General features: G+C 32.3%; 1 protein-coding gene across 1 annotated transcript in view; it reads left to right on the top strand.

The window, feature by feature from the left end:
- Positions 1–21,661, top strand: part of LOC127707511 (importin-9-like) — a 48,457-nt gene that overhangs the window by 10,804 nt on the left and 15,992 nt on the right. Inside the window, exons 5-17 of the mRNA XM_052212091.1 lie at positions 3,373–3,459; positions 5,425–5,544; positions 6,663–6,763; positions 6,911–6,969; positions 7,371–7,522; positions 8,746–8,844; positions 9,688–9,794; positions 10,129–10,268; positions 10,978–11,056; positions 12,078–12,306; positions 13,073–13,151; positions 14,454–14,599; positions 15,121–15,249. Coding sequence (XP_052068051.1) covers positions 3,373–3,459; positions 5,425–5,544; positions 6,663–6,763; positions 6,911–6,969; positions 7,371–7,522; positions 8,746–8,844; positions 9,688–9,794; positions 10,129–10,268; positions 10,978–11,056; positions 12,078–12,306; positions 13,073–13,151; positions 14,454–14,599; positions 15,121–15,249 — 1,527 coding nt within the window. The remainder of the gene's footprint in view (positions 1–3,372; positions 3,460–5,424; positions 5,545–6,662; positions 6,764–6,910; positions 6,970–7,370; positions 7,523–8,745; positions 8,845–9,687; positions 9,795–10,128; positions 10,269–10,977; positions 11,057–12,077; positions 12,307–13,072; positions 13,152–14,453; positions 14,600–15,120; positions 15,250–21,661) is intronic.

Raw genomic sequence — 21,661 nt, 5'->3', positions numbered from 1 at the left:
TTTATTTGGCCGTTTGATAGAATTCAGTTGTTTCTAGCGATCACTTCTGTGATCTTGCATCTTCAACTGCATCACACTTCGTTAATCCATAACTCTTTGAAAACTGCTTCACAAAATTCCACCAAACTTGCAGATTCTTGTACAGATCATATATATGTTCACCTACTATATTATTTTTTTGTATCATATATTTTTTGGATTGTTTTTTATGCCCCTGCCGTAGGCAACAGGGATATTAAGTGTTACTCTTGACTGTCCTGCACTTTCTACATTTTCGTTTCTGCACTATAATTTAGTTTGTCTCATGCAAATCTTATGAAACTCGTACACAATGCTAAGAACCACAATACGTAGACAGACTTCAAATTTGGCTTGTGAGTCATTTACCGTTTTAGAGTTATGCCCCTTTTTAACTTGGAAAATTGCAAAGCTTGAGCAGGGGCATTCGTGTCCTCAGACACATTCTACTTTTATTTATTATCATTTGTTTAGTACTGCTGCTGGTTGATTATCCGTCCCCAATGTAACTGTGTAATTGTTCTTGCAAAATAATATGCAACTGCACTAAAAATAAGGCAACTAATTTAAGCAAAGTAGACCTTAGATGGTTGTGGCTCTTCTCTGTAGATAGTTTTGAGTGCTTATACAAATTTCATGTTTTTAGCTATCTTGGTCAACCTGATGTTTTCCAGAAACATAGCATGCACACAGAAATGAACATAATGCATGTTAACTTTTATATGTTTACGGATGAATGTGGCTGATAAAAAAATTCTCTATTTTGAGGGGTTCAAAGTGGGTATAGGTGTGTAATAAAAAAGAAACAGTTTCATAGTTTAACGATCATGGTCATTGACAAAATATCCAGAGGGGACACCAGGACATTACACCATTATACTACTAGTATAAATGTCATGTCTCGATGATCTAGTATTCATTAAGTTTTCTGGTTGGTCAGATTCCTTTAGACTTCATATATATAACAAAATATTGCATATACTATACAGTTTTAATATATAGTATACAGTAACTAAGTGACTCATTTAAATTAATACTTCTTTGCTCATTCAATTTGTTTTCCAAAGTACAAACATGATATAAAACATTTTTATCTTCATTACTCAAGAGTCAAATAAATAAAGACTTTTTCATCTATTTGCTTCTTGTATTAAAAAATCATTTGATAGTTTAATTCTTTTCCAAAATTTTAACATTGAGATTATAATATTAAGGCATAATCTGTGTCAACCCATTTCTCCCATCATATATTTAGTCCAAAATTTCCGGCCCAGAACAATATTAGTCTGGATTTTGTGGCTCAGTCTTATATTTCATGTATTTAGTCTGAAATTTTTGAACCGGTCATATATTAAGTCTGAAATTACTGACCAAGTGACAGTCATATATTTGCCAAGTTGAAAAAGGGACCCATTCCAGCGACACATCTGTATATACCTTAATAAAGGAAGTGACACAACCCCTCCCAGGTGTGGTGAGCAGTAGACATACATGTATATTCGAGGTCACCTTTATATAAAACCAAGTCCCTGTATATATGCCATATAGAAACAATAATTTTATTGTCTCACCTTGACGGAATCAAAAATCGAGACATTGGTATGCTGTTTCCGGCAGAGGCGTTTTAGTTTGTGATTAGGTCTAGTTTATGGTGAATCACAAATGGTAGGTCAATGACATTTGGTATGCAGTTGTATTAGCATTCACACATCTCATTAGTTTGTAGATTATTTGGCCCCACCCCTTCAGTCATGGTCTATTGACTTTCAAACTTTGCTTAGTTTACATGTATTAGTTTGTGATAAGGTCAGTTTCAGGGGAACCACTAGTGGTTGATCAATGATATTTGGTATGCAGTTGTATAAGCATTGGCATATCTCATTTCCATGGAGATTATTTGGCCACGCCCTGTCAGTCATGGTCTATTGACTTTGAAAATTTTGCTTAGTTTACATGTATTACTGTGGATTCATTTATTTTCGTGGGTATCACTTTTCGTGGATTAAGGAAAACTTGCATTTTCATGGATATTTGATTTCGTGGTTTTGCCAATGTCTTCATACAAAGCCTACAGAAAATTTGTATTTCGTTGAACATTTGAATTCGTGGTTCACTTTTACCCACGAAAATTGGTATCCAACGAATAATAATGAATCCACAGTAGTTTGTGATTAGACCAGTTTATGGGGAGCACTATTGGTAGGTCAATGATATTTTGTATGCAGTTGTATAAATATTTGCACATCTCATTTCCATGGAAATTATTTGGCCTGCCCCTCAGTCATGGTCTATTGAGTTTCAAACTTTTCCTTAGTTTACATGTATAAGTTTGTGATTAGATCAGTTTATGGGGAACCACTAGTGGTAGGTCAATGATATTTGGCATGCTGTTGTATAGGCATTGGCTCATCTCATTTCCATAGAAATTATTTGGCCCTGCCCCCTCAGTCATGGTTCATTGACTTTGAATATTTTTCATAACTAACATGTAAAGTATTGCTATTTTAATTTCAACACTTGCATTTTACTGTCAAAATAACAAAAAGGCGAGACATATCTCTGTGTTAACAGTTTATTTATCTATTTGTTTTCTTTTATATGTATGTGCTGTACATAATTGATTTAAATTACTAAGGGTTTATAACTCCATATGGAGGTGCTCTTACTTACAGGAGGCTTATACACAGAAGAAGAAAACTGAGCACCATCTGTCGTCATAATGATCGTTAGAATAATACAACGATGACATTTAACAAATCGAAATGTTTCAAATTACAAAACATCAATATACGAATTTCAGCATGTCTATGGCAAATATTTAAGTGACGTGATTACAAATGAAGAATGGCAAAATAAGAAATAGTATATGAATGTTAGATTTAATGAATTACAAAGTCGCAAATAAAGAATCTCAAAGTTACAAATGTTGAATTTCAACGTTGCAAATACAGATTTTTAACATATGAATTTTGAAATTACACAGTTACAAGTGGCAAATTGACAATTTACGAATTAAGAATTTTGAAATTACACAGTTACAAGTTACAAATTGACAATTTATGAATTTTGAATTTTGACCTCGTTGGCTTTCCATAGTTGAATGATACATTTACATGTATATTTAAACTGATTGTTTTATCTGGATTAGTACATGAGTCCATTCTTTTAAAAGTATAGATTGTGCTCCACTGTTATAACATCTGTATTTTATAAACACCAGAAATATGGCAGTGTATACTCAATGAAGTTTTCACCTAATTTTAGAATAAATGAGAAAGATATATAGGCAGTATTAATCAGGAAAATAGTTTTACACTGTATTTGTACTTAAAGGCATGTTCCTATATTTTGAAGGCATTTAGTATTAGGACAAGAGGAAGGGCAGTAACTATATTTAACACATGTGCTGCTATGATTGCTAATATGGCTGAAATTCAAAAGGTGAGAAAGGAGTAGGTTCCATAAAGCCCTAAAATGGACCCTTTTTGTAGCTACAATTTCAAAGTAGGATTTATTGACCAATATCACATTAGATCATAGCTTATACAATGACAAGATAGGAAATATGTCTTTTTGTTGAAAATTAACGCTTACCATCTTTTCATATAGTCACACAAATAGTATTCATTTTGATTTTCTTCAAAAGTTCAATGAAAGCGAGTAAATTTCCATTGATTTTTTAACGGGAAAAACAGTGCGTTGACAAAAAAGATAATATAACATAATGTTTGTTATAACATTTTACATATCTGACTTAAATATTCAGTTTGTCGTGGCCTGGGCTCTATGTTTCCTAGGCCTAAATTTGGTTGAAATCCTTAAGATTTTGTCAAATTTCACAAAAATTTCTTATGTTGTAAATATGAACGCTTTATAAGAAATGCTGAACACAAATAGTTCTATTTCACTGACTAACTTATCTCTTCATCAACTGGAAACAATGGACTTAATATTAAAATGAAGCCCTACCAAACTTACTCCTTACAAATATATACATTAATAAAACAGATCGGGTTAAAAATCAATGTGATCACAACCAACATGTGAAAAGTAATTGAAAAAAAACATATACAAAAGCTTGGTATGATCTTATCACCTTCACTGGAAACCACACCATAAAGATCTCATCCTAGACTGGGCAATAAATCAAACAATGAAGACAAATAATTTTAATACCAAAACCTAATTCTGTAAATAAAACTACAAATATTGATGAAATATGAGTAATTCAGTCAACAGAGATTATGGAAATATGAGTTAATTAAAACAACACAGATTGGTTAAATTGTGAGTTAATTATGCAACAAAGATAGGTGAAATGTGAGTCAATTAGACAGGAGAGAAAACTGTAAATTCATAAATTATTGCGAGGTTTTTATTAATGCAAATAATGCGATTGGGTGAGTATTGGGTGAATATTGCAATAATAAGAACTCACATTCTGAATTTCGATTCATATATTTGTAAACAGATTTTCTTGAAATCGCAATAATTTATCTCGTATTTTTGTCCATTCTTCAAAAATCGCACAAATAAATGCACACAATAATTTCTGAATTTACAGTAGATAAGAGCAATTTGTTAAGCAGGCAACAATGAATTAATCTGGAACTACACTATATTTAAAACTTAAAATATATAGCAATAAACTAACATATCCCACATCAGTACCAGATCAGCTGGGTTTGTTTCACTTTAAGATTCTGATGAAATTCTTAGTTCCAATTTATAACTTTGTTATTGCTTTAAGCGGCATTAGCTTGTGATTTAGATCAAGCATTGTAATTAAGATTGACATCTGCAATCAATAGATAGTCGGGGCTTCAACTTGTATACATTATACTCTGCACTTTACTCAACATCCAATAACATTTAAGTATAATGTATACGAGCTGAAGCCCAGCCTATCTATTGACTGCAGATGTCAATCTTAATTACAATGCTTGAGCAAACATTTATGCAAACAAAGCAAGCAAGCCAACCAAACCTTTAAACTACAAGCATTAGGAAAATAGCTCTAAAAAGACTAGAATGTCAACATTGAAAAAAGAAACAAGGGAGCAACCATAAAAAAAAATATTTCTTTGACCAATTTGGCCAACAAGAAATCATACATAGCCAGGTGAAACGATGATTTACATTTTTTTAATCCATGACATGAAATCAGTTAGACTTGGAAATTTTTAATTACACAACTCCATGTGTTCTCAATCTGTTTATATTTATATTGATGTTTATATCATGACTATCGGCAGACTTCGGAGGTAATCTTGATGGTTAACTAGATGGTGTCTAGTCTAAAATACTCAGGAAAAGCTGATGCATTATAACAAGTCCATGCATTGTTAATTGTGGAACAGATGTAGTTTCCCAGTCTATACAGAAATGTATACATGAATGTTTCAGGGTATAGCCAAGCAGTTGCTGTTCCCACTAATTCCACAGTTTACACAGGCATTTATACAGACTCTCCAAGTACCGGATGGTTTTACCTCAGACAGTGGATTAAAAATGGAAATAGTTAAGGTTAGAATTTTTTTATTATCAAGATTTCAAACAACTTGTATTATTTAAAAATGAAAATAGTTAAGGTTAGAATTTTTTTATTATCAAGATTTCAAACAACTTGTATTCCTTTCTAAAAAGGTATGGAGTGCTTCATGGTATCATAAATTACTTCAAGACTTAAGCAATAATTGTTGATCAGGTCTTGAATATCCATACTGTAGTTTTAGTCCATATCTTGTGTATTGACTCCTGTCTAGGACATGTTCCCAGTTCAATACCTCATACTAGTCAATAGAAAACATAGCAACATCATAAGGCAACCAATCAAACCTGGTATTTGTGAGGTAATTATATCAATATGACGTGAATATCGAACAAAACTTATAGCTTGGCACTGTGATTGTGAGCAATTAAGGATGTTTGCTGGTCATGTTGGCCATCTTGTGATCATTTTTTTCAACTCATCTAGCCTTTTCCATTCAATAGCATTATCCCTACAAAAGCTGGTTTAACTCTTGTTATTCCTTCTCATATTTCGACAGTGATATTATCTATATATAAAGTATATAAGATATTAAAAAATCTTTCCGGACAAATTTTTTAAATGCCAACTTATCGAAAACAGTGGCATATATTTTTTTTTCTAGCTAGGTATTTTATCTTTAGAAAATGTCTCAATAAATGAAATCTTTTTTACAAACCTTCTTATTTTGAAACTTGTTAACGCCCTTAACATAAGACATAAACTAACAATGAAATTGCATTATAACATTGTGTAAAAAGATAAACACACACAGTGAAAATACATGATAGACCAATATGTGTGTAAAGGGATCTCCCACAGATAATAGATTTAAGCTCCAACCTGAATATATTTTAAAGGATTTATTTAACATTAACTTTTCTCCAACATATCAATTAATGTTTCAGAATAAGAGACAGAATTATGTTAGTTTTTCGTTTGTTCCTTGACCATGTTGACAGCAGATAAAAATAGAAAACTTCCGGAAAAAACGAAGGAAAAAAACAGCAACAAGTTTTAACAACAAGAAAAGCAAAACAATATTGTAGTGAACCAAAGCCGCTTTTCTAACATGTAGTGCATTTAATTTATAAGGAATATTTTCTTTTTGCAGGCCATAACTCAGTTAGTTAAAAGTTTTCCAAAGTTTATGGCACCATATCTGAATGAGATTTTACCACCTATATGGTTGATTTTCACACAGAGTGCTGAGTTGTATCCTTTATTTAGTTTTTTATATGATGAAAACAACTTTGAAATTTTTATATAAGTATTTTGGCAAGTGTGAGTTATTGCCATCACCATGTATTGTGTGTTATGTTTTATGATATATAATCTAAAAATTCCTTAATGATTCATCAGCTATGTAAGAACAGTTGTCAACAATATGGAAGATGCTAATGACCCTGTTGATTCAGATGGTAGTTATTTTTCTATAAAGTGTATTTATAAAATATGATAATTGTATATAAATTTATCAAGTTGATTTCTATTGTATATCTAATCAATATTTAGCTCTATCGTGTTGGTTTTTGCCATCATTGAACATACCATGTAAAATGTAGTTATTCCTGCTTCCACATAGCTAAACAACATGATGCCACTTTGTTTATACAGTTGTTGTAAAGGTTACTTTAAATATTCTAAGTTATGTATGATACCTACCGTTTTTACCAATCTAGACAGGACCCTTATACATACTCTCGCTTATACAATTACCTTTTTACTTTACAAAAATGATTCATTTTCTATCAACTTTTGAATTACAGCTAGTTTTAGGTATGATTATAGTGGGAATTTTATTTTATTCTATCTTTTTCAGGAGAAGCTTTGGGATTTGAAAATCTGGTTTACAGTGTGTTTGAATTTGTACAAGTTTTAATAGACACTTCAAAGTTCCGTAATACTGTGAAGAAGTCCGTCAATGATATACTATACTATGTTATCATTTATATGCAGATGACAGATGATCAGGTAGTTAAATTGACTGACTAGTAAAGAAGATGTAGGGTATATATTGGTAAATCAGCAAAACAACAACATAAAAACATCAAAAGAAATCTATAAATAAACATGGTCTTCAACTATAGTGGGGTTTCTGTAACTTTTGTTAGGCTGAAGACAAGTTGGGTATAAGCAGACGACAAGTTGGGTATAAACAGACAAGTTAATACCCATCATCAATGCCATTATTTTTGAAAACATCAAACTAATTGATGCAACTTAAAGACCTGATCCGGTTGTAAAATGGAAAAAAATAAGATGTGGGGTATATCAGAGTTTAGTGTGTCATGCATTTTCTCTTAACTAGTATACATTTTTGTTTAGAGGCCAGCTAAAGCACGCATCTGGTTGCCAGATTTTCTCGCTGTGTTGACCCATTGATGGCCTTGGGCTTTTTTCTGCTCTTTGGTCAGGTTGTTGCCTCTTTGACACATTCCCCGTTTCCATTCTCAATTTTATACATTAGTTAGGCAGCACAGCAACAACAACACAAAACATGGAACTATGAAATAAACATAGTCCAACTATTAAAAAGTTTCTATAACATATTTCAAGCTCTTAAATTAGTCTTAAACAGTTTGGGATAAAAAGACTACCTTACGTCAGCCATCTTTGTCATTTCTTAAGGACAAAGATAATAACTTAAGATATAACTAGAGACAACTTTCTTATTTTGCTCTGGCAAATTAACTTAGTGGTTAATTGAATTAGTCCAAGCATATGGTGCTTAATAAATGATAATTATATGAAAGTTGTGTCACAACTAGCATTTCCCTAGAAATATTTAAAAGAAACCAACCTTGGATTGTTTTTTAAATGAACAATACTTTGACAGTATACTGATTTGTACTGAATAATAGAAGTAGAGTTTTCATAATGATTTGAATATACTTTATCTACATATTGAATGGTGTGTCTATTGAATTTAAAACTGTCAACAATGACAAATTGCTCATTAAAAAAGCATCCTCACATTGTCCAATAAGTGGGCTAATACAAAACAAAATCAACTGACAAGGGAAAGCAAAAATATTCACCACCTCATGCAAATAAATTAAGGATACCATTTTCCTTCTTTTTAAAGTTTTTTTCTCTCAACAATGGAAATTTATTTAAGGCTCTTAATGGTTTATAAAATGTATTACCTTGAAAATTTTTATGTACATTAATGAGTTTGTTTTTTTGTTTGTTAGGTCAGATTGTGGTCCAATAATCCAGATCAGTTTGTAGAAGATGAAGATGATGAATCTTTTTCATATTCTGTTAGAATCTCTTCACAAGATTTACTGTTGGTGAGTTGTCTCCCATGTCTATTTTGCATCATAATCTCAACTGCTTGTATTAAATCTTTCATGTTTATATTGTACATCAGAATCTCCTCACAAGATTTACTGCTGGTAAGTTGTCTCCCATGTGTATATTGTACATCAGAATCTAAAATTAACTGGTAACTTTAATATTATGTGCCAAATGTATGGTTGGGACCCAAATTTCATGGTTCACTGAACATAGAAACAAGGTGTGAACAGGGCATTGTGTCCTATGGGCACATATTCTTGTTATAATCTTTATTGAGTTAAGACATTCAGTTCTTGTTTTCTTTGGTTAAGTTATGTAGAAGTAAGTGACAAAACTAGATATGTTTAAACAGTAGTGTCAGACCACCAATTCAAAATCCCTATCTATTCAACCAAAATCCACAGCTTTCTAATATGTTATCTTAAGGTTAACTTCATAGAAACCAGGTATTTCCTGAATTGTACATGTATCACCATTCTACATGCCAATTTTCATGTTTAAAGTCTTCTAGTGAACAACAACCATTCGAAAGGTAACTACTACTAAAAATAACCCCTGGTTTTCTGGAAATCTTAAATAAGTAAACTATGGAGCCTATTAATCCTCAATTTTTAATGCAAACTCTTGGACAAGTAAATTTTAGCTCAAAATGGTCTAATTATATTTCTCTTTCACCAAAAGTTTCATTTCTGCAAATTTGTTGGTTTAAGTAAACAATGACATCAAAAGCACTATTTTTAGTTAGGGAAGGGCTACTTTTACATACGTTCTAAATTGGAGTAATTGAATTGATGGTCTGACACCTACATTATAACTGTAATTTTTGTATATTTCAGTCATTAGCCAGTGAGTTCCAGGCAGAAAGTGCTCCAGCTTTATGTGCAGCAGTAACCAAACATTTACAAGAATCAGAACAACAGAAGAATTCTGCCAATGAAAACTGGTAAAGAGGCTAAATGATATGTGTAATTGTAAAGGAAGATTGATCATTGTGTTTGATATTCAGTGGCCAATTATAAGTAAATAACCTGGTTAATCTTATTAAAACTTTCTCACACATACAAACCATAAATATAAGACATTGGCAATCTGTAACTTTAAATATACAACAATGGTTTGTTTTTATGTTGAAAATACACAAGTTGTGTATTTTTTTTTTGTAGGAAGAATGATCAATTTTTCTGTTGATTAATTCTTTGTTTCAGGTAGGATATACAAGAGTTGTATATGTTTGCCATGGAAAATGTGATGACTTGTTAAATATTTTTCTGTTTCAGGTGGAAGATCCATGAGTCATGTATGTTAGCTATGGGAAGTGTGATGAATTTGGTTGTTGAGTATGTTCAGACTGGGAAAGTTCAGTTTGATGTCATGGGATTTTTACAGACTGTTGTTTTAAATGATATGAATTACTCAGGTGAATAAAAAAGTTATGAAAATTAACTCTTATTTTTGGTACATTAAATTATAACTTCTGATGGATTTCTTCTTTAAAGGAAAAAAAATAAATAAATAAGATGCACAAATGATTCTTGTATGAAACACAAAATTAATCTTTTGACAAGACGTGCAATCTGACTTTTTAGGTTTACAATATATGTATAGCAAAAAAACTTTTATTCATTATACCCCCGCTTTAAAAAAGTGGGGGTATACTGTTTTACCTCTGTCTGTCCGTCCATCCATCAGTCCGTCCATCTGTCAGTCCATCCATCCTTCAGTCCGTCCATCCTTCAGTCCGTCCGTACGTCCCATGAATATTTTCGTTGCACCTTTCTCAGGAACTACATGACAAAGATTTCTGAAATTTGGTTTCAGGGTTTATTTAAGTCAGCTATACTGTGTGATGTGTTTTCAGATTCATCACTCAACAACTTATTGTTTGCCGAACACTTGTATCATTTTACACATGATAGCCAAGTTGAAAATTTTCGTCACATTCTTCTCAGCGACTACAATACAAGGATTTCTGAAATTTGGTTTCAGGGTTTATATAAGTCATCTATACCGTGTGATGAGTTTTCAGATTCATCACTCAACAACTTCCTGTTTACCGAAATATTTGGGCTGGGGTATCATCCGTGAGCATTAGCTCGCAGTTTCACTTGTTCATTTTATATTTTCAGCTTCTCCATTCCTAGTAGGTAGATGTTTATGGGCTGCCAGTAGATATGTAGAAGCCATGACACCTGATTTGTTACAGAGGTAACAGCATTGTAGAAATTTAAAAACTTAATGTTGATGTAGAATATAGTAATCATGGAGAATTTATTATCATTTATCTCAATGCAAACAAAAATATAACTTTTTGAATGATTTTTTAGTGTTTACTGAGATAAAATTTATGTGTGATGTTAAAATTGGGTATTAAATTCTTGAAGTTTACAACAACATAACTTTTATTCATTTAATTATATTTTTGCCAAATTTCTATTTAAAATACCAAAGCTTTAGAATAAAACTAATATGGCTGTTTCCCCGCTTGAAATACAAAATGCAATATATTAAAACAAATTCAAAGTTTGTAGCATTTTTATTGCAAAATTACTAAAAATTAATAACCAAAACACCCTAAACTAAGCCTCAGTTTTCTCAAAATCTAACTATTTTTATTTTCCTTATTTTTCAAAGATTGTGTCTCATGCTACATTGTTTCTCAAAAATAAAAATAAATGGATGATACAATGAAAAACTTATCAGAAAGCTTTTTTGTTATGCCCCCGCCGTAGCAGAGGGGGCATTAAGTTTTACCCTTGTCCGTCTATATGTCCGTACGTCCCAAAATTGGTTTCCGTTCTCTAACTTTAGTTTGCCTCAACCAAATGTTATGAAACTAATACACAATGCTTATTACCACAAAACACAGATCAAGTTTGAATTTTAGTGGTGTTGCTTTTACCTTATAGAGTTATGCCCTTTACAAATGGAAAAATTGCTGAATTTTTCGTTTCTGTTCTCTAACTTAAGTTTGCCTCAACTAAATGTTATGAAACTTATAAACAATGCTTATTGCCACAAAACTCAGATCAAGTACAAATTTGGGTAGCATCACTTTTACAGTTCTTGAGTTATGTCCCTTTATAATGTTATATGCAAGAGGGGACATCATCTGTGTCCCATGGACACATTCCCCATTTATTATTGAAATTCTAATATGAACAAGATTATTTTGAGGATTTAAAGGTTGTTTAGCCTTTGTATATTATGTGTTACTTGTACATTACAGATTTTTACAGTCTACAATAGGTGGTCTCCACCCTACCCAGCCAGCAGTTGTTAGAGTATCTGCCATTCGATCTGTATATAGTTACTGTATTCATTTTAAATCTCTGAAGAATCCACAAGTACTTACACCATTCCTACCGAACATCATGGATGGATTATTGTCTGTAGCTACACAGTTTTCTTCAGATGTGCTGTCTTTGTGTCTAGAATCTATAGCCACAGTGTTATCGGTAAGTTTACACACAAATCATATGACTAGGCCTTTGACAGTACTAAGTCTTTGTATTTTATATATGATTTAGTATTTCATAATCAAACTTGAAAGCTTTAGTCAATTAATTATACCCCCGCTTTAAAAAAGTGGGGGTATACTGTTTTACCTTTGTCCGTCCGTCCGTCCAATGAATATTTTTCGTCGCATCTTTCTTAGGAACTACACTACAAGGATTTCTGAAATTTGGTTTCAGGGTTTATATAAGTCAGCTATACCGTGTGATGCGTTTTCAGATTCATCCCTCAACAACTTTCTGTTTACCATCAAGTATTTGGGCGGGGGTATCATCAGTGAGCATTAGCTCACATTTTCACTTGTTAAGAGATGAATTTGGCAGCTAATACACCTTTACAAAAAACAAGAAATTGTCACTTCATTGATGAAAAAGTAATAATTCACTAATTATTTTGTTAATTATATACAAAAAAGGTTTCAATGCTTATGTGGCTAGTTATGACCCTACATCAAAGAAATGGAAGATGTCCCCTTTAATAAAAATTGGTGTTACAAATAAATATCAAAAGATATGAAAAAATAATAAGTAAAGAATAACAAAATTTTCATGCCCCACCTTCAATAGTAAGGGGCATTATGCTTTTGTTTTTTTCTTCCGTGTGTGATGGGCATGGTTTACTTTGGACACATTCTTGTTTGATAGTTGTAGTTGTAATAAATTGTCTCTTCTGCTCTAGTGATTCTATTGACTTTATTGTATTTTACAGGTAGACAAAGCATTCACAGCAACTGTTGAAAATAAAATTACACCTCTTACTTTGGCAGTTTATCTGAAATATTCTTGTGGTAATGTATTTATCTAAGTTTTATTTATTGTTTTCACTTTTCCTGACCTTCTTTAATTTTAAACCACCTCAGTGGCCTCATGGTAGCCTGCTATCCTGAAATGTGAGAGGTCATGTGTTTGATCCCCAGCTAGGTCAATTCAAAGACTTGATAATTTGTATTTTTGCTGCTTCTCTGCGAAGCACAAGGCATTTAAGAGTAAGAGCAAAGACTGGTTGGCTTGGAGACGGAACAATGTGGTTCATATATGTTCATGATAAAAAAAAAATGTAAAAATATTATTTTCTTCCTACTTTGGCCTTTAGATGGAACCCTACATTAATTAAGATGTCTGTCCATTTATTCTTTCCAGTCTGAATCTTAAGTGTACTTGGTATGATTGTTGTCCCCTTAGCTTCTTGAAAGTTGATATCAAGCAGTCCTTCACCTTTCATTTGATACCTAAATTACCAAAATATATTCTACATCGTTTGATATTTACACCTATGTGTAGGAACTATTTTGTTTTAAATATGTACCACTTTCCAGTATGTTCTTTTGACCGGGCCTGATTTGGTGGTGTTACATCTTACAAATGAAATTGAAAATGGAAATGGGGAATGTGTCAAAGAGACAACAACCCGACCAAAGAGCAGAAAACAGCCCGAGGTCACCAATGAGTCTTCAACACAGCGAGAAAATCCCACACCCGGAGGTGGGCTTCAGCTGGCCCCTAAACAAAAATGTGTACTAGTTCAGTGAAAATGGAAGTCTTACTAAACTCTGAAACATAAATGAGCTAAAATTGAATTATTTTGCAAAGAATTCCGCTCATACCGCTTTTTTTGCTCCATGTTGAAGGTCTCACTGTGACTTTGAGATGAAGTACAGCAATAGAAGCGCTGTTCCTTTGCTTTTTGTGGGTTTTTTAATGTGCATGTACTGATTTAGTGTTGTGGATGGATACCCCATTTTCTTTGTTTTTCTATTAAAGTTAAAATCTGTGTAGGTCAGTCACAAACAGTTCAGCATTTCAGACCTCAGGTGCATGTTTACAACTTGTTGCTTTATGTCCTTTGCCTTTCTATAGTACCAATAAAATGTAGGTTTGTTCACCACTTCTAGAAGATTGTAAAATTAAAAGTTTGGGACTTATAGATTAAATGTCAAGTCACACACATAGTTAAATTTACAGACCCTAGTTTTATAATCACAAATAGACATAGTTAAATTTACAGACCCTAGTTTTATAAGAAAAAAAAGTCTAGCTTACTCCTGAAATTATGTTTTATAGGTTATACTATTATGATGTTTTCTCAATAGATCCTGTTATTGGTGGTATAGTACAAGATATATTTAGAGAACTATCAGAAAATGAAAACTGTCGACAGCCACTAGAAGATCGACTATTACCTACACTGACAAGCATTCTTCATTCTCCAGATAAAGTTCCTCTTGGAATGCCATCAGTATGTACTTGTAACACATAACCTTATCTTATTCCCAACAAATCTTAAAATAGCTGTTTCCAACATTGAACAGGGCAATAATTTGTGTTTTATTGTGATCTCTGAAGTTTTTTTTCAGTAGTGTAAAATACAAATTGTGTTAAAAAAAACAGTGTACTTTAGTCTTCTGTCATGCTTTCTGAGATGTACATGAATGCTTTTAACTGTTGTAAATTAAAAGATATTACAGGTTAGAAAAAAGAAATAAAGAGCTCTCTTAAAATCGTCCCACGTACAAAACAATTGAAAAACTCACATAATAAGACATGACAGTGCTATTCTTGAAGAAGTTAAAATGAAATTGATATTAATGTTCTCAAGCTTTCTTAACAGATATTTTAAGACTAGATTTTTGACATTTTCTTATGTAGTTATACTTCTTTTGTGTGACATTTCTGAGTGTCCACAGTTATGGCATGCTAATATTGTATAAGAATTTAGAACATTGAATGCATTGTAAAATGACTATATGTTATTTTTAGACAGCATTAGAGTTGGTAGAAGTTCTAGTCAGAGCCAGTAATGGACCATTGTCTAATGGTATGGTAACCAAAGGTTTTCCTGCTGTTGTACATGCTACACTCAATACTGATGACAATGCCACAATGCAGGTGTGTTTTGACTTCCTCGGATGTTTGATCATTCTGTCTGTTATTAAATATTTCTTACGTTAAATGTTTAAATACTCTAAATTTCTTAATTTGACATTTGTGCCAATTTCATTTAAAAAATTTAAAAATCAACAATTTCTTTCATAGATGCAGAGTTATGTAAGAGGTGTTTATTGGTTATAATTAACTAACCACATACCGTAAAATAGAAAATTATTGTTTATGTATTAATTCCCCCTCCCTGGTAAGTGCTTTACATCTGTCTGTGTGTCCCATGATATTTTAAGCATGTTTCTCAGGAACTACAAATCAGTTTCTGAAATTTGGTATCAAGCTTTATGTGAGTATGTAACAGCCACTATGTTCCGGCAGTTACTTTGTTCCGGCGGAACTTTTCAACTAGTTATTTCGTTCCGACGGAACTTTCCAACTAGTTGTTTTATTCCGAGTGCAGTTGAAAAGTTCCGGAAAAAAGTATCTAGTTGAAATGTTCCGGAACAATGTAGCTAGTTGAATAGTTCTGGCGGAACAAAACAACTAGTTACATCGTTCCGGAACAAATCAGCTAGTCAATTTATTAAAGCAAATCATAATAACTTTTCACTACACTCGGTATAAACCAACTAGTTGGAAAGTTCCACCGTAACAAACAATTAGTTGGACAATATGTACTTCATAGTTATGTATATCAAATGAAATCTAAAATGTGTTACTGAAAAATAAACGTGTGCCCACTTTGCTTTAATAACACATTGTATTAAAGATATTGAATAAATGCAAGGGAAATATCATATTTAATATCAGATTCAACACTAGTAAACAAGTCAAATCATTTTCAGAAATATTCATACATGCTGTTCTTTCGAACATTTCTTTTTCTTTTTGGTCTAGACGGACCAGGTTGCGACTCCAGCAAAAATTGCGCAACTTCGTTCAATTCTATATCTGTTTGACTTTCATCATCTTCTTGGAATTGAAACGTGTCCTGAGTTTTGAATACACTCTCTTCCTCATCTTCGTCATGTGCATCCACATGATCATCATCATCCTCAACAACATCCTTATCGTCATTATCATCATCCTCATCGTCGTTATCGTCGTCGTCATCATCATCATCATCATCATCATCACCATCATCATCATCAACAACGTTTTCATCATCGTCATCAACGTTTGCATCAGAATCAACGTCAATATCGCAATTCTCATTGTCGTCGTCCTTTTCGTTGTCTCTTTCGTGCGCGATTTCCTCACCTTCGCTACATGTACTAATATCTTCATCGTACCACTTTTTTAGATTTCTCTGATTGTATGGTCCAATCGTAACACCCTTTTCGTCATCGAACATAGAATAGTTACCTTTACCATTGTACTTGGTAACCTCGTATGGTCCTTTATATCTCAGTTGTTGTACGGTAGCCATACCTGCCTTTCTCCTAAAGTTTTTTAATAACACTTTGTCCCCTACAAGGTACAGTTTATTCTCAACTTTGTGTCTTACGTCATAACTTTCCTTTTGCTTTTGTTGAGCCTTTTTTACGTTCTTTACCACATCTTTGCTTATTTTGTCCTTAATTTTAATCATCTGATTAACTGCGCCTTCTATGTCTTGTTCATCGTGATTAGATTGTGTGTTTTTAAATTCAGATTCATTTGGTAAGACTGGTTGTCTCATGAACATGACATAGAAGGGTGAGTATTGGGTAGAGTGGTGCTTCGAAGTTCTGTAATGAAAAAGGGCCTCCTCTAAATACAAATCCCAATCTTCTCCATTTTTATCAATCATTTTATTATACGACCGCAAAAAAATTTTGTGGTCGTATATTGGTATGACGTTGGCGTCGTCGTCGTCGTCCGGCGTCGTCGTCGTCGTCCGGCGTCGTCGTCGTCGTCCGGCGTCGTCGTCCGAATACATATTGGTTTTCGCACTCTAACTTTAGTTTAAGTGAATGGATCTTTTTGAAATTTGACCATAAGGTTAAATACCACAAAAGGAAGGTTGGGATTGATTTTGGGGGTTATGGTACCAACAGTTAAGGAATTAGGGGCCAAAAAGGGGCCAAAAATGAGCATTTTCTAGTTTCCAGACAATAACTGTGGAACGGTGTATGGATCTCTCTGAAATTATACTACAAGTTTCTATACCACAAAGGGATGGTTAGGATTTGCTTTGGGGGGTTATGGCTCAAACCGTTTAGGAATTAGGGGCAAAAAAGGGGGAAAAACAAGGTTGTCCTGGTTAATGGACAAATACTTTAGTACAAAACATAATTTAAAGCAGTGTAAGGGAGATAAATCAAATACATCATTGAAATTATCTCCCTTACACTGCTTTTAAATTATGTATAAAGTAATGGTTAATAAACAATAAAGATAATCTAAAACAGTGTAAGGGAGGTAATCCAAATACAAAGTTTTGGTTACTTCCCTTACACTGCTTTTAAATTATGTTTAAAGAAATGCATATTTATAAAGGAAGACCAGTAAAAATATCTGCAAATGTTTTCATCTTTTTTTTTTACAAAAAAATCCATATGAAAGATTTGACACTATATTTTTATTAATTTTATTATAAAATAGATTAAGTTAGCACTATGGTAAATTTAAATGGGTAATTATGGTTGCCAACTCCATTGGAAATTTGAATTGACATTATGACCATATCTTGAGGGAAAGAATTTTTTTTGGGGAAAAAGGGGGGGGGATAAAAAGAAATTGTGGGGGCCAATTTTTTCTCATTTCAGATTTCAGAAATTAAAAAGAATTATTCTTCAAATATTATTTTTTTTTCAAATTTCAAATATTGAAAAATTTCAAGAAGTAATCTTTAATTGCACAGTATGGCGCATTAGATTTGTAAAATCTTTGATCACATTTATTTATTTGTTATGCCGAATCTAACAGTGTATTTAGATTTTTAATTTTGGGTCCAGTTTTCAAATTGGTCTACATTAATGTCCAAAGGGTCCAAAATTAAACTTTGTTTGATTTTAGCAAAAATTGAATATATGAGGTTCTTTGATATGCTGAATCTAAACATGTATTTAGATTTTTGATTTTTGGCCCAGTTTTCAAGTTGGTCCAAATTGGGGTCCAAAATTAAACTTTGTTTGATTTCAACAAAAATTGAATATATGGGGTTCTTTGATATGCTGAATCTAACCATGTATTTAGATTTTTTATTTGTGGACCCCGTCATCTAATTGGTTCATATTGAGGTCAAAAGGGTCCAAAATTAAACTTTGTTTGATTTCATCTAAAATTGAATTATTGGGGTTCTTTGATATTCCAAATCTAACCGTGTATTTAGGTTTTTAATTTTGGGTCCTGTTTTTTAAATTGGTCTACATTGAGGTCCAAAGGGTCCAAATTAAACTTAGTTTGATTTTAACAAAAATTGTATTCTTGGGGTTCTTTGATTTGCTGAATCTAAACATGTGTTTAGATTTTTGATTATGGGCCCAGTTTTCAAGTTGGTCCAAGATAGGGTCCAGTATTTAAACTTTGTTTGATTTCAACAAAAATTGAATATATGGGGTTCTTTGATATGCTGAATCTAAACATGTATTTAGATTTTTGATTATGGGCCCAGTTTTCAAGTTGGTCCAAATTGGGGTCCAAAATTAAACTTTGTTTGATTTCAACAAAAATTGAATATATGAGGTTCTTTGATATGCTGAATCTAACCATGTATTTAGATTTTTTATTTGTAGGCCCCGCTATCAAATTGGTTCATATTGAGGTCAAAAGGGTCCAAAATTAAACTTTGTTTGATTTCATCGAAAATTGAATTATTGGGGTTCTTTGATATGCCAAATCTAACCGTGTTTTTAGATTTTTATTTTGGGTCGCGTTTTTTAAATTGGTCTTCATTGAGGTCCAAAGGGTCCAAAATTAAACTTAGTTTGATTTTAACAAAAATTGAATTCTTGGGGTTCTTTGATATGCTGAATCTAAACATGTGTTTAGATTTTTGATTATGGGCCCAGTTTTCAAGTTGGTCCAAGTTGGGGTCCAAAATTATACTTTTTTTGATTTCAACAAAAATTGAATATATGGGGTTCTTTGATATGCTGAATCTAACCATGAATTTAGATTTTTTATTTGTGGGCCCCGCTATCAAATTGGTTCATATTGAGGTCAAAAGGGTCCAAAATTAAACTTTGTTTGATTTCATCAAAAATTGAATTATTGGGGTTCTTTGATATTCCAAATCTAACCGTGTATTTAGATTTTTAATTTTAAGTCCCGTTTTTTAAATTGGTCTGCATTAAGGTCCAAAGGGTCCAAAATTAAACTTAGTTTGATTTTAGCAAAAATTGAATTCTTGGGGTTCTTTGATATGCTGAATCTAAACATGTGTTTAGATTTTTGATTATGGGCCCAGTTTTCAAGTTTGTCCAAGTTGGGGTCCAAAATTAAACTTTGTTTGATTTTAACAAAAATTGAATATATGGGGTTCTTTGATATGCTGAATCTAACCATGTATTTTGATTTTGGACATTGGACCATAATAGGTAAATTAAAAAAAATCAAGTTCTTAGACCACATTCTTTCTGTGTCAGAAACCTATGCTGTGTCAAATATTTAATAACAATCCAAATTCAGAGCTGTATCAAGCTTGAATGTTGTGTCCATACTTGCCCCAACTGTTCAGGGTTCGACCTCTGCGGTCGTATCAAGCTGCGCCCCAGCGAAGCATTTTATTCAGCATGTTTTTCAAAGTTTGATTAAACCGCTCAACCATTCCATTTGACTGTGGATGGTAGGGAGAAGTCGTAACATGCTTAATACCGTAACTTTTAGTAAAGTTCTTCGTTATTTTACTATTAAATTCTCCACCTTGGTCGGAGACGATCTCTTCCATAACTCCAAATCTGCATATGGTAGAATGAAGTTTACTGGCAACCTCACTTGCTGTTTTTGACTTTAATGGAAAGGCTTCGGGCCACTTACTGAAGTAATCCATCACTGTAAGAACGTATCTGCAAAATGAGAATTGAAGAAATAATTTATTTGCATACATAAATAAGTTTAAATTTAGATTTTTTTTTAAATTGCAAAAAAAAAAAGATACAATAAATAATTCAACATGAAGGGTTCCTGTCGACCTACCTCCTATAATCCTATGTCATACAGGCGCGCCACCTAAACTGCAAAATTTAGGTAACATTAACCGGAGTCTATTTGATGTGTGGGGAGCCTTTTTTCCAGGGCATATTTTCAATTTCAGCCTAAAACAGTGAAATCGATACCAAAATTTAAAAACAGCTTCTTAAGGTGACTGGGGGGTATTATAATGTTTAGAAGCTACCTACATAAATTGATGATTTTTAGATATTCCATACTTTAAAGTAAGTCTTTCAAATAGATTGGGAAAAATGGTGGTACATTCGTGGTCGGGACATAAAAAAACAGAATAAATAACATAGGTCACCGATATTTCACTTTCAATGCAAAAAAGTGCCATTTTCCAATTAAAAAATAATAAAAGTCCTCTAGAGATAAAAAAAAAAGCTTTTTTAAATATTAAAATTTATGATATATATCATAAAGAAACAACATGTTGGCAATAAATATCATTTTTAACTAAAAATATGTTTTAATTTAGGGTAAAAATGTAATTGCTGTTGAATCCCCCCTTGCCAAATGGCCCATGCATAATTTATAGGGAATCTTGAAATTCGCATAGTCACATTATCATTTAACGTTTATCATAATGATTTAATAAACAGCTGCGCCATGAGCGCATGATACGCCCGTCGTCTTGTGTGTGAATTTTTATGCAATAAGCATAAATAGTTTCTGACATACGGCGTGACATGCGAAAACCCCCTTTTTTTAACACAAAAAACTCAATATCTCTAAAATAAAATTTTGAATCAAAACCAAAAAGTATACAGATCTTTAGATTAATATAACTAAGAAGTGTGTAAAATTTTAAGCAATAATCATAAATCGTTTTTGAGATACGGCGCGACATGTGAAAACCCCCCTTTAAAAAAAAAAATCTCAATATTTCAAAAATAAAATTTTGAATCAAAACCAAAAAGTATACAGATCTTTAGATTAATATAACTAAGAAGTGTGTAAAATTTTAAGCAATAATCATAAATCGTTTTTGAGATACGGCGCGACATGTGAAAAACCCCTCCCCCTTTTTTTACAAAATACTCAATAACTCAAAAATAAAATTTTGAATCATCACCAAAAAGTATACAGATCTTAAGGTTAATATAACTAAGAAGTGTGTAAAGTTTTAAGCAATAATCATAAACTGTTTTTGAGATACGGCGCGACATGTGAAAAACCCCTCCCCCTTTTTTAACAAAATACTCAATATCTCTAAAATAAAATTTTGAATCATCACCAAAAAGTATACAGATCTTAATATTAATATAACTAAGAAGTG

The sequence above is a fragment of the Mytilus californianus genome, unplaced genomic scaffold (assembly GCF_021869535.1).
Source record: "Mytilus californianus isolate M0D057914Y unplaced genomic scaffold, xbMytCali1.0.p SCAF_1, whole genome shotgun sequence".
NCBI lineage: Eukaryota > Metazoa > Mollusca > Bivalvia > Mytilida > Mytilidae > Mytilus > Mytilus californianus.
Note: the sequence above shows the minus strand (reverse complement) of the source record. Positions and strands in the feature narration are given on the sequence as shown.